This window comes from Rhipicephalus microplus, unplaced genomic scaffold (assembly GCF_043290135.1).
Source record: "Rhipicephalus microplus isolate Deutch F79 unplaced genomic scaffold, USDA_Rmic scaffold_16, whole genome shotgun sequence".
Classification (NCBI taxonomy): domain Eukaryota; kingdom Metazoa; phylum Arthropoda; class Arachnida; order Ixodida; family Ixodidae; genus Rhipicephalus; species Rhipicephalus microplus.
In genome coordinates this window covers 17,590,213-17,602,432 of record NW_027464589.1, presented here as the reverse complement: position 1 = coordinate 17,602,432, position 12,220 = coordinate 17,590,213, and the positions used below count along the sequence as shown (strand labels likewise).

The following is a 12,220-nucleotide window of genomic DNA, read 5'->3' as shown; positions in this document are numbered from 1 at the left end:
AGAGAACTGGTGCGATCCATTGTAAGGGAAGAGATTCAGAAGTTGATGCAGCCACAAGTGATGCCAACAGTCTCGACCCTCGCCGCCGTCATTCGTGACGAAGTCCGGCACGCCATCCTTCAGCCGGAACCTGAGCCGCAACCTGTTCGACTGGAACAACCACTGCAGACACGTCGCATGCCAACGTACGCGGACGCTCTACGCCAGCCTGCCGTGCACAATGCTTCTTTCGTAGCCCCCAGTACACGCCCGTCGGCTTCGCATGGCTCGCCCTTTCTCGGAGAGCTGAGACCACGAAAAAGCGACGTGTGGCGCACACCCGACTGGACGCCGCTTTGCTTTCATTGCGGAGAGGCTGGACATCTTTACAGAACGTGCCCATACCGGAGGGCCGGCCTGCGGGGGTTTTCTGTGAACGCACCATGCCCGCGTAATGGTGAAAGACCCATGGAGATAGAAGATTACCTGTCAAGGCAGCAACTCCCATCTGCTAGTTTTCAGCACCAGCCAAGGTCACCGGCGCCGAAACGTTACCGATCACCGAGCCCCCGGCGTCCAAGTTCCCCATTCTCAGGCCCACCAAGACGTTCAACGAGCCCGCGGCAGGAAAACTAAGTCCAGCGACCTGTGGAGGCAAGGCCGCTGTTGTTCGACAAGGCGAAGATCCTCCGTCAAGACCCGAGGGTAGCAGCGACAGGCAGAAAAGAACGGCTAAGATAAGTAAGGAATCAATTTCTTCGGACTTGCGCGTTACGGTGGACGAGCGGGAATTGAGCGTTTTAGTCGATACCGGTGCGGATTATTCAGTCGTCAGCTACGCGTTCGCGAGGGATCTCAAGAAAGTTTTGACGCCGTGGAGTGGTCCACAAATAAGAACGGCTGGGGACCACAGGATAACACCAGTGGGAAGATGTACCGCGAGAATAGGAATTCAGGGTGCTACTTACGTGGCTGAGTTTATTGTGCTTCCGGAATGCTCAAGGGACGTAATTCTCGGGATGGATTTCTTGCTAGCGAACGGTGCCATAATCAACCTACAAAATTCTAGCGTTTCCTTCTCGACGAAGCTGGCCATAGACGAGAAGGAGGTAGAGAGCACTGCATTGCGGGTTATCGACGAAGACATAACCGTGCCACCACGATGCAGCGTGCTGGTTGGCGTCAGAAATGACACATTTGCCGATTCCGAAGGCATAGCGGATAGCAACGTCGAGCTGCTACTAAAGAAAGGTATTTGTGTAGCCCGGGGCATCATTCAATTACGTGATGGGTGCGCCAGTGTGTTGCTCACAAACTTCGGAAATGCAATACAGCATGTTGCAAAAGACACTGCCATTGCCTTTCTGCACAGCTTTACTGCAGCGACAGATTTGTGTGGCCTCACGTCAGCCCCACCTGCTTCGGGAAGTACGGATGATGTCGGAGCTGCGGTTTCAATAAATAGAAGTCTATCATCAGGCGAAAGGCAAATCATACAGGACCTCATAAGAGACTTCTCAGAGTGTTTCTCCACCTCGTCAAAAGTACGTCGCACGCAGATCGTTAAACACCGAATAATAACTGACGAGCAAACAAGACCTGTTCATCAAAACCCGTACAGAGTTTCACCCAAAGAACGAGAGGTCATAAAGGGTCAAGTGCAAGAGATGCTGGAGGATGATGTCATCCAACCATCCAACAGTCCGTGGGCATCGCCAGTAGTGCTTGTGAGGAAAAAGGACAACACGTTGAGATTCTGCGTTGACTACCGGAAACTGAACAGCGTGACCAAGCGCGACGTATACCCCTTGCCACGTATCGATGATACATTAGATCGCCTACGGCATGCCAGATATTTCTCGTCATTAGATTTAAAAAGCGGGTATTGGCAAATTGAAGTGGATGAAAGAGACCGCGAAAAGACGGCTTTCGTAACTCCGGACGGCTTGTACGAATTTAAAGCACTCCCATTCGGCCTTTGTTGTGCGCCGGCGACATTCCAGCGCATGATGGACAGTGTTCTATCGGGTCTCAAATGGCAGTCATGTTTAGTATACTTGGACGATGTTGTGGTATTTTCTGCAACCTTTGAACAGCATATAGAACGACTACGTTCAGTGCTTCACGCCATCCAGTCGGCCGGCTTGACTATTAAACCGGAAAAGTGTCAGTTTGGATATGAAAAGCTTCGTTTTCTCGGTCATGTGATCAGCGCTGAAGGTGTTGGCCCGGATCCGGACAAAACTGCGGCCGTTGCGCGATTCCCCAAGCCGAGAGACAAGAAGGAGGTGCGTCGATTTCTGGGCTTGTGCGCTTACTACAGACGATTTATAGAAAATTTCTCGAAAATTGCTGAACCTCTGACCAGACTCACAAAAGAGGAAGAATCATTCGTTTGGCATAAGGAACAAGAGAGAGCTTTCGAGGAACTAAAGAACCGTTTACAAGCCCCACCGATCCTCGCACATTTTGATGAAATTGCGGACACGGAAGTCCATACAGACGCAAGTAATCTTGGTCTCGGCGCGGTATTAGCTCAATGGCAAAATGGAGAAGAGAAAGTCATAGCCTATGCCAGTCGCACCCTGTCAAAAGCTGAAAAGAACTATTCTGCAACGGAAAAAGAGTGCTTGGCAGTTATATGGGCGATTAGCAAGTTCAGGCCATATCTCTACGGCAGGCCGTTCCGCGCCGTCAGCGACCACCATTCACTTTGCTGGCTGGCGAGCTTAAAAGACCCGTCGGGACGACTTGCGAGATGGAGCCTCAGGCTCCAAGAATACGATATTACAGTTGTATATAGGTCGGGAAGAAAACACAGCGATGCTGATTGCTTATCACGCTCGCCACTGGACTCTACCTCTTCGGAAGAGGACGACTTTCCGTTCCTTTGTGTTGTGAAGGCTTCAGATATCGCCGAGCAGCAACGATCCGACACAGAACTGCTCCCATTGATAAAATTCCTCGAAGGGCACGACTCCCAAGTTCCACGTGTATTTAGGAGAACATTATCGTCGTTCTGCCTCCGTGATAATGTACTCTACAAAAGGAACTTCAGAAGCAACAAAGAAAAGTTCTTACTCGTTGTGCCGCAAGTCATGAGACGTGAAATATTACAAGCTTGCCATGATGAACCGTGCTCGGGTCACTTAGGTGTCAGCCGGACATTCGCCAGAATTCATCTGAAATATTACTGGCCCAAGCTGTTAGCATCGGTACAGCATTATGTGAAGACATGCCGCGAATGTCAAAGGCGCAAAACACCACCTCTGAAAACTGCCGGCCTGCTCCAGCCCATAGACCCACCTGAGACTCCTTTTCAGCAAATTGGAATGGATCTTCTCGGGCCGTTTCCAATGTCATCCTCAGGAAAGAGGTGGATTATTGTCGCAACCGACTATTTAACGCGGTACGCAGAAACTGGCTGCCTGGAACGAGGAACGGCTGCGGAAGTTGCCAAGTTCTTCGTTCACAACATAGTTCTGCGACATGGCGCCCCGATGGTAGTTATCACCGATCGCGGAACAGCATTCACATCGGAGTTGATGCAGTGCCTGATGAATATGACTAATACCACTCATAGAAAAAGTACTGCGTATCATCCCCAAACGAACGGGTTGACGGAACGCCTAAACCGCACCATAGCGGATATGTTGTCGATGTACGTGGACATAGAGCATAAGACGTGGGACGAAATCCTACCTTATGCAACGTTCGCCTACAATACGGCAGTACAGGAGACCACCCGCATTCCTCCATTTGAGCTGGTCTATGGCCGTATGGTGACTACAACACTCGACGCTATGCTCCCTGTCGATAACGACAATTATGAGCCATCTGACGTTGAAGAATTCCTACAAAGAGCTGAAGAAGCGCGCCAACTAGCGCGACATCGAATACGTCAACAACAATGTAGGGACGCGAGCTACTACAACCTGCGCCGCAGAGAAGTCAAGTATCAGCCAGGCGATCAAGTGTGGGTGTGGACACCAATACGCCACCGTGGGCTGTCAGAGAAACTTCTTCGACGCTACTTTGGTCCATATAAGGTCATCCGCCAACTCAGTGACATAACTTATGAAGTTATTCCTGAAGGACAAGAGCGCTCAAGACGTCAAAACCATGCAGAGGTCGTACATGTAGCCCGCATGAAGCCCTACTTCGAGAGATGCTGAAGCATTCCCCCTTGCGTACTTCCCCCAACCGCGCATCGGGACGATGCGTATTTCGGAGGGGGAGTAATGCCGCAGAGACTGCCTTCTACCAGGAGAACCAGCGCGACGCTATGCAAGCGTCTACAACTACCAGGAGAACCAGCGAGACGCTATGCAAGCGTCTACAACGTAGCGCACCTGCGCGCGCTGTAGCAACGCGAGTCATTGCTCCTCGTGCTTGGGCTCGCGACGGTGGCCTGATCGACGGGTTGTGAAAAAAGGTGTTCGAGAGAGACGCTAGTGTGGAACGCTTTAGCGGACTCAGTTATTTACCTATTTTTCTGGGCACAAGTTCGCCCTTTAATAAAGCTATTGTTTGTGTCACCCTCTTGCAATACGTGACAATATGTTCTGATGGTGGTGAGAGTGGGGCAGGACTGTCTCCGTGGCGCAATTGGCTAGCGTGATCGGCTGTTAACCGGAAAGTTTGAGGTTCGAGTCCACCCGTTGGTGGTGCGGCGCTTTTTTTTCTTTGGGCTGATACCTTTGAAGATATGTTCTAATGGTGGTAAGAGTGGAGCAGGACTGTCTCCGTGGCGCCATTGGCTAGTGCGATCGGCAGTTAACCGAAAGGTTGGAGTTTCGAGCCCACCCGGTGGTGGTGCGGCGCTTTTTTTTCTTTGGGCTGATAGATTTGAAGATATGTTATGATGGTGGTGAGAGTGAAGCAGGACTGTCTCCGTGGCGCAATTGGCTAGCGTGATCGGCTGTTAACCGAAAAGTTGGAGGTTCGAGCCCACCCGGTGGTGCTGCGGCGCTTTTTTTTCTTTGGGCTGATAGCTTTGAAGATGTGTTCTGATGGTGGTGAGAGTGGAGCAGGACTGTCTCCGTGGCGCGATTCGCTGGCGTGATCGGCTGTTAACCGAAAAGTTGGTAGTTTGAGCCCACCCGGTGGTGGTGCGGCGCTTTTTTTTCTTTGGGCTGATAGCTTTGAAGATATGTTATGATGGTGGTGAGAGTGAAGCAGGACTGTCTCCGTGGCGCAATTGGCTAGCGTGATCGGCTGTTAACCGAAAAGTTGGAGGTTCGAGCCCACCCGGTGGTGGTGCGGCGCTTTTTTTCTGTGGGCTGATAGCTTTGAAGATATGTTCTGATGGTGGTGAGAGTGGAGCAGGACTGTCTCCGTGGCGCAATTGGCTAGCGTGATCGGCTGTTAACCGAAAAGTTGGAGGCTCGAGCCCACCCGGTGGTGGTGCGGCGCTTTTTTTTGGGCGGATAGCTTTGAAGATATGTTCTAATGGTGGTAAGAGTGGAGCAGGACTGTCTGCGTGGCGCCATTGGCTAGCGCGATTGGCTGTTAACCGAAAGGTTGGAGGTTCGAGCCCTCCCGGTGGTGGTGCGGTGCTTTTTTTTCTTTGGGCTGATAGCTTTGAAGATATGTTCTGGTGATGGTGAGAGTTGAGCAGGACTGTCTCCGTGGCGCAATTGGCTTGCGCGATCGGCTGTTAACCGAAAGGTTGGAGTTTCGAGCCCTCCCTGGAGTGGGTTGTTGCTTTTTTCGTGGCGCCGATAGCTTTGAAGATATGTTCTGATGGTGGTGAGAGTGGAGCACGACTGGCTCCTTGGCGCAGTTGGCTAGCGCGATCGGCTGTTAACCGAAAGGTTGGAAGTTCGAGCCCACCCGGTGATGCTGGGGAGCTTTTTTTTCTTTGTGCTGATAGCTTTGAAGATATGTTCTGATGGTGGTGAGAGTGGAGCAGGACTGTCTCCGTGGCGCAATTGGCTGGCGCGATTGGCTGTTAACCGAAAGGTTGGAGGTTCGAGCCCTCCCGGTGGTGGTGCGGTGCTTTTTTTTCTTTGGGCTGATAGCTTTGAAGATATGTTCTGGTGATGGTGAGAGTTGAGCAGGACTGTCTCCGTGGCGCAATTGGCTTGCGCGATCGGCTATTAACCGAAAGGTTGGAGGTTCGAGCCCACCCGGTGGTGGTGCGGCGCTTTTTTTTCTGTTTTCTGATAGCTTTGAAGATATGTTCTGATGGTGGTGAGAGTGGAGCAGGACTGTCTCCGTGCGCAATTGGCTAGCGTGATCGGCTGTTAACCGAAAATTTGGAGGTTCGAGCCCACCCGGTGGTGGTGCAGCGCTTTTTTTTTTGGGCTGATAGCTTTGAAGGTATGTTCTGATGGTGGTGAGAGTGGAGCAGGACTGTCTCCGTGGCGCTATTGGCTAGCGCGATCGGCTGTTAACCGAAAGGTTGGAGTTTCGAGCCCTCCCTGGAGTGGTGTGTTGCTTTTTTCTTTGCGCTGATAGCTTTGAAGATATGTTCTGATGGTGGTGAGAGTGGAGCACGACTGTCTCCTTGGCGCAGTTGGCTAGCGCGATCGGCTGTTAACCGAAAGGTTGGAAGTTCGAGCCCACCCGGTGATGCTGGGGCGCTTTTTTTTCTTTGGGCTGATAGCTTTGAAGATATGTTCTGATGATGGTGAGAGTGGAGCAAGACTGCCTCCGTAGCGCAATGGGCTAGCGCGCTCGGCTGTTAACCGAAAGGTTGGAGTTTCGAGCGCTCCCGGGAGTGGTGTGTTGCTTTTTTCTTTGCGGTAATAGCTTTGAAGATATGTTCTATTGGTGGTGAGAGCGGAGCAGGACTGTCTTCGTAGCGCAATTGGCTACCGCGATCGGCTGTTAACCGAAAGGTTGGAGGTTCGAGCGCAACCGGTGGTGGTGCGGCGCTTTTTTTTTCTTTGGGGTGATAGCTCTGAAGAAATGTTCTGACGGTGGTGAGAGTGGAGCACGACTGTCTCCGTGGGGCAACTGGCTAGCGCGAACGGCTGTTAACCGAAAGGTTGGATGTTCGAGCCCACCCGGTGGTGGTGCGGCGCTTTTTTTTTCTTTGGGCTGATAGCTTTGAAGATATGTTCTTATGGTGGTGCGAGTGGAGCAGGACTGTCTCCGTGGCGCAATTGGCTAGCGCGATCGGCTGTTAATCGAAAAGTTGGAGGTTCGAGCCTACCCGGTGGTTGCGCGGCGCTTTTTTTTCTGTGGGCTGATAGCTTTGAAGATATGTTCTGATGGGGGTGCGAGTGGAGCAGGACTGTCTCCGTGGCGCAATTGGCTAGCGCGATCGGCTGTTAACCGAAAGGTTGGAGTTTCAAGCCCTCCCTGGAGTGGTGTGTTGCTTTTTTCTTTGCGCTGATAGCTTTGAAGATATGTTCTGATGGCGGTGAGAGTGGAGCACGACTGTCTCCTTGGCGCAGTTGGCTAGCGCGATCGGCTGTTAACCGAAAGGTTGGAAGTTCGAGCCCACCCGGTGATGCTGGGGCGCTTTTTTTCTTTGTGCTGATAGCTTTGAAGATATGTTCTGATGGTGGTGAGAGTGGAGCAGGACTGTCTCCCTGGCGCAATTGGCTGGCGCGATTGGCTGTTAACCGAAAGGTTGGAGGTTCGAGCCCAATCGGTGGTGGTGCGGTGCTTTTTTTTTCTTTGGGCGGATAGCTTTGAAGATATGTTCTGATGGTGGTGAGTGTGGAGCAGGACTGTCTCCGTGGCGCAATTGGTTAGCGCGATCGGCTGTTAACAGAAAGGTTGGAGTTTCGATCCCTCCCGGGAGTGGTGTGTTGCTTTTTTCTTTGCGCTGATAGCTTTGAAGATATGTTCTGATGGTGGTGAGAGTGGAGCACGACTGTCTCTGTGGCGCAGTTGGCTAGCGCGATCGGCTGTTAACCGAAAGGTTGGAGGTTCGAGCCCACCCGGTGGTGGTGCGGCGCTTTTTTTTCTTTGTGCTGATAGCTTTGAAGATATGTTCTGATGGTGGTGAGAGTGGAGCAGGACTGTCTCCGTGGCGCAATTGGCTAGCGCGATTGGCTGCTAACCGAAAGGTTGGAGGTTCGAGCCCACCCGGTGGTGGTGCGGTGGTTATTTTTCTTTGGGCTGATAGCTTTGAAGTTATGTTCTGATGGTGGTGAGAGTGAAGCAGGACTGTCTCCGTGGCGCAATTGGCTAGCGCGATCAGCTGTTAACCGAAAAGTCGGAGGTTCGAGCTCACCCAGTGGTGGTGCAGCGCTTTTTTTTCTTTGGGCTGATACCTTTGAAGATATGTTCTGATGGTGGTGAGAGTAGAGCAGGACTGTCTCCGTGGCGCAATGGGCTAGCGCGATCGGCTGTTAACCGAAAAGTTGGAGGTTCGAGCCTACCCGGTGGTTGTGCGGCGCTTTTTTTCTGTGGGCTGATAGCTTTGAAGATATGTTCTGATGGTGGTGAGAGTGGAGCAGAACTGTCTCCGTGGCGCAATTGGCTAGCGTGATCGGCTGTTAACCGAAAAGTTGGAGGTTCGAGCCCTCCCGGTGGTGGTGCGGTGCTTTTTTTTCTTTGGGCTGATAGCTTTGAAGATATGTTCTGGTGATGGTGAGAGTTGAGCAGGACTGTCTCCGTGGCGCAATTGGCTTGCGCGATCGGCTATTAACCGAAAGGTTGGAGGTTCGAGCCCACCCGGTGGTGGTGCGGCGCTTTTTTTCTGTTTTCTGATAGCTTTGAAGATATGTTCTGATGGTGGTGAGAGTGGAGCAGGACTGTCTCCGTGCGCAATTGGCTAGCGTGATCGGCTGTTAACCGAAAATTTGGAGGTTCGAGCCCACCCGGTGGTGGTGCAGCGCTTTTTTTTTGGGCTGATAGCTTTGAAGGTATGTTCTGATGGTGGTGAGAGTGGAGCAGGACTGTCTCCGTGGCGCTATTGGCTAGCGCGATCGGCTGTTAACCGAAAGGTTGGAGTTTCGAGCCCTCCCTGGAGTGGTGTGTTGCTTTTTTCTTTGCGCTGATAGCTTTGAAGATATGTTCTGATGGTGGTGAGAGTGGAGCACGACTGTCTCCTTGGCGCAGTTGGCTAGCGCGATCGGCTGTTAACCGAAAGGTTGGAAGTTCGAGCCCACCCGGTGATGCTGGGGCGCTTTTTTTTCTTTGGGCTGATAGCTTTGAAGATATGTTCTGATGATGGTGAGAGTGGAGCAAGACTGCCTCCGTAGCGCAATGGGCTAGCGCGCTCGGCTGTTAACCGAAAGGTTGGAGTTTCGAGCGCTCCCGGGAGTGGTGTGTTGCTTTTTTCTTTGCGGTAATAGCTTTGAAGATATGTTCTATTGGTGGTGAGAGCGGAGCAGGACTGTCTTCGTAGCGCAATTGGCTACCGCGATCGGCTGTTAACCGAAAGGTTGGAGGTTCGAGCGCAACCGGTGGTGGTGCGGCGCTTTTTTTTTCTTTGGGGTGATAGCTCTGAAGAAATGTTCTGACGGTGGTGAGAGTGGAGCACGACTGTCTCCGTGGGGCAACTGGCTAGCGCGAACGGCTGTTAACCGAAAGGTTGGATGTTCGAGCCCACCCGGTGGTGGTGCGGCGCTTTTTTTTTCTTTGGGCTGATAGCTTTGAAGATATGTTCTTATGGTGGTGCGAGTGGAGCAGGACTGTCTCCGTGGCGCAATTGGCTAGCGCGATCGGCTGTTAATCGAAAAGTTGGAGGTTCGAGCCTACCCGGTGGTTGCGCGGCGCTTTTTTTTCTGTGGGCTGATAGCTTTGAAGATATGTTCTGATGGGGGTGCGAGTGGAGCAGGACTGTCTCCGTGGCGCAATTGGCTAGCGCGATCGGCTGTTAACCGAAAGGTTGGAGTTTCAAGCCCTCCCTGGAGTGGTGTGTTGCTTTTTTCTTTGCGCTGATAGCTTTGAAGATATGTTCTGATGGTGGTGAGAGTGGAGCACGACTGTCTCCTTGGCGCAGTTGGCTAGCGCGATCGGCTGTTAACCGAAAGGTTGGAAGTTCGAGCCCACCCGGTGATGCTGGGGCGCTTTTTTTCTTTGTGCTGATAGCTTTGAAGATATGTTCTGATGGTGGTGAGAGTGGAGCAGGACTGTCTCCCTGGCGCAATTTGCTGGCGCGATTGGCTGTTAACCGAAAGGTTGGAGGTTCGAGCCCAATCGGTGGTGGTGCGGTGCTTTTTTTTTCTTTGGGCGGATAGCTTTGAAGATATGTTCTGATGGTGGTGAGTGTGGAGCAGGACTGTCTCCGTGGCGCAATTGGTTAGCGCGATCGGCTGTTAACAGAAAGGTTGGAGTTTCGATCCCTCCCGGGAGTGGTGTGTTGCTTTTTTCTTTGCGCTGATAGCTTTGAAGATATGTTCTGATGGTGGTGAGAGTGGAGCACGACTGTCTCTGTGGCGCAGTTGGCTAGCGCGATCGGCTGTTAACCGAAAGGTTGGAGGTTCGAGCCCACCCGGTGGTGGTGCGGCGCTTTTTTTTCTTTGTGCTGATAGCTTTGAAGATATGTTCTGATGGTGGTGAGAGTGGAGCAGGACTGTCTCCGTGGCGCAATTGGCTAGCGCGATTGGCTGTTAACCGAAAGGTTGGAGGTTCGAGCCCACCCGGTGGTGGTGCGGTGGTTATTTTTCTTTGGGCTGATAGCTTTGAAGTTATGTTCTGATGGTGGTGAGAGTGAAGCAGGACTGTCTCCGTGGCGCAATTGGCTAGCGCGATCAGCTGTTAACCGAAAAGTCGGAGGTTCGAGCTCACCCAGTGGTGGTGCAGCGCTTTTTTTTCTTTGGGCTGATACCTTTGAAGATATGTTCTGATGGTGGTGAGAGTAGAGCAGGACTGTCTCCGTGGCGCAATGGGCTAGCGCGATCGGCTGTTAACCGAAAAGTTGGAGGTTCGAGCCTACCCGGTGGTTGTGCGGCGCTTTTTTTCTGTGGGCTGATAGCTTTGAAGATATGTTCTGATGGTGGTGAGAGTGGAGCAGAACTGTCTCCGTGGCGCAATTGGCTAGCGTGATCGGCTGTTAACCGAAAAGTTGGAAGTTCGAGCCCACCCGGTGGTGGTGCGGCGCTTTTTTTCTTTGGGCTGATAGCTTTGAAGATATGTTCTGATGGTTGTGAGAGTGGAGCAGGACTGTCTCCGTGGCGCAATTAGCTAGAGCGATCGGCTGTTATCCAAAAGGTCGGAGGTTCGAGCCCACCCGGTGGTGGTGCGGCACTTTTTTTTCTTTGGGCTGATAGCTTTGAAGATATGTTCTTATGGTGGTGAGAGTGGAGCAGGACTGTCTCCGTGGCGCAATTGGCTAGCGCGATCGGCTGTTAACCGAAAAGTTGGAGGTTCGAGCCTACCCGGTGGTTGTGCGGCGCTTTTTTTTCTGTGGGCTGAAAGCTTTGAAGATATGTTCTGATGGTGGTGAAAGTGGAGCAGGACTGTCCCCGTGGCGCAATTGGCTAGCGTGATCGGCTGTTAACCGAAAAGTTGGAGGTTCGAGCCCACCCGGTGGTGGTGCGGCGCTTTTTTTTCTTTGGGCTGATAGCTTTGAAGATATGTGTGATGGTGGTGAGAGTGGAGCAGGACTGTCTCCATGGCGCGATTGGCTAGCGCGATCGGCTGTTAACCGAAAGGTTGGAGGTTCGAGCCCAACCGGTGGTGGTGCGGTGCTTTTTTCTCTTTGGGGTGATAGCTCTGAAGAAATGTTCTGACGGTGGTGAGAGTGAAGCACGACTGTCTCCGTGGCGCAATTGGCTAGCGTGATCGGCTGTTAACCGAAAAGTTGGAGGTTCGAGCCCACCCGGTGGTGGTGCGGCGCTTTTTTTTCTTTGGGCTGATAGCTTTGAAGATATGTTCTGATGGTGGTGAGAGTGGAGCAGGACTGTCTCCGTGGCGCAATTGGCTTGCGCGATCGGCTGTTAACCGAAAGGTTGGAGTTTCGAGCCCTCCCTGGAGTGGGTTGTTGCTTTTTTCGTGGCGCCGATAGCTTTGAAGATATGTTCTGATGGTAGTGAGAGTGGAGCACGACTGGCTCCATGGCGCAGTTGGCTAGCGCGATCGGCTGTTAACCGAAAGTTTGGAAGTTCGAGCCCACCCGGTGATGCTGGGGAGCTTTTTTTTCTTTGTGCTGATAGCTTTGAAGATATGTTCTGATGGTGGTGAGAGTGGAGCAGGACTGTCTCCGTGGCGCAATTGGCTGGCGCGATTGGCTGTTAACCGAAAGGTTGGAGGTTCGAGCCCTCCCGGTGGTGGTGCGGTACTTTTTTTTCTTTGGGCTGATAGCTTTGAAGATATGTTCTGGTGATGGTGA

General features: G+C 52.2%; 1 protein-coding gene across 1 annotated transcript in view; it reads right to left on the bottom strand.

The window, feature by feature from the left end:
- Positions 1-742: 742 nt before the first annotated feature.
- Positions 743-12,220, bottom strand: part of LOC142784980 (uncharacterized) — a 51,542-nt gene continuing 40,064 nt past the window's right edge. The window contains exon 2 of the mRNA XM_075883403.1: positions 743-4,390. Coding sequence (XP_075739518.1) covers positions 4,240-4,390 — 151 coding nt within the window. The 3' untranslated portion in view covers positions 743-4,239. The remainder of the gene's footprint in view (positions 4,391-12,220) is intronic.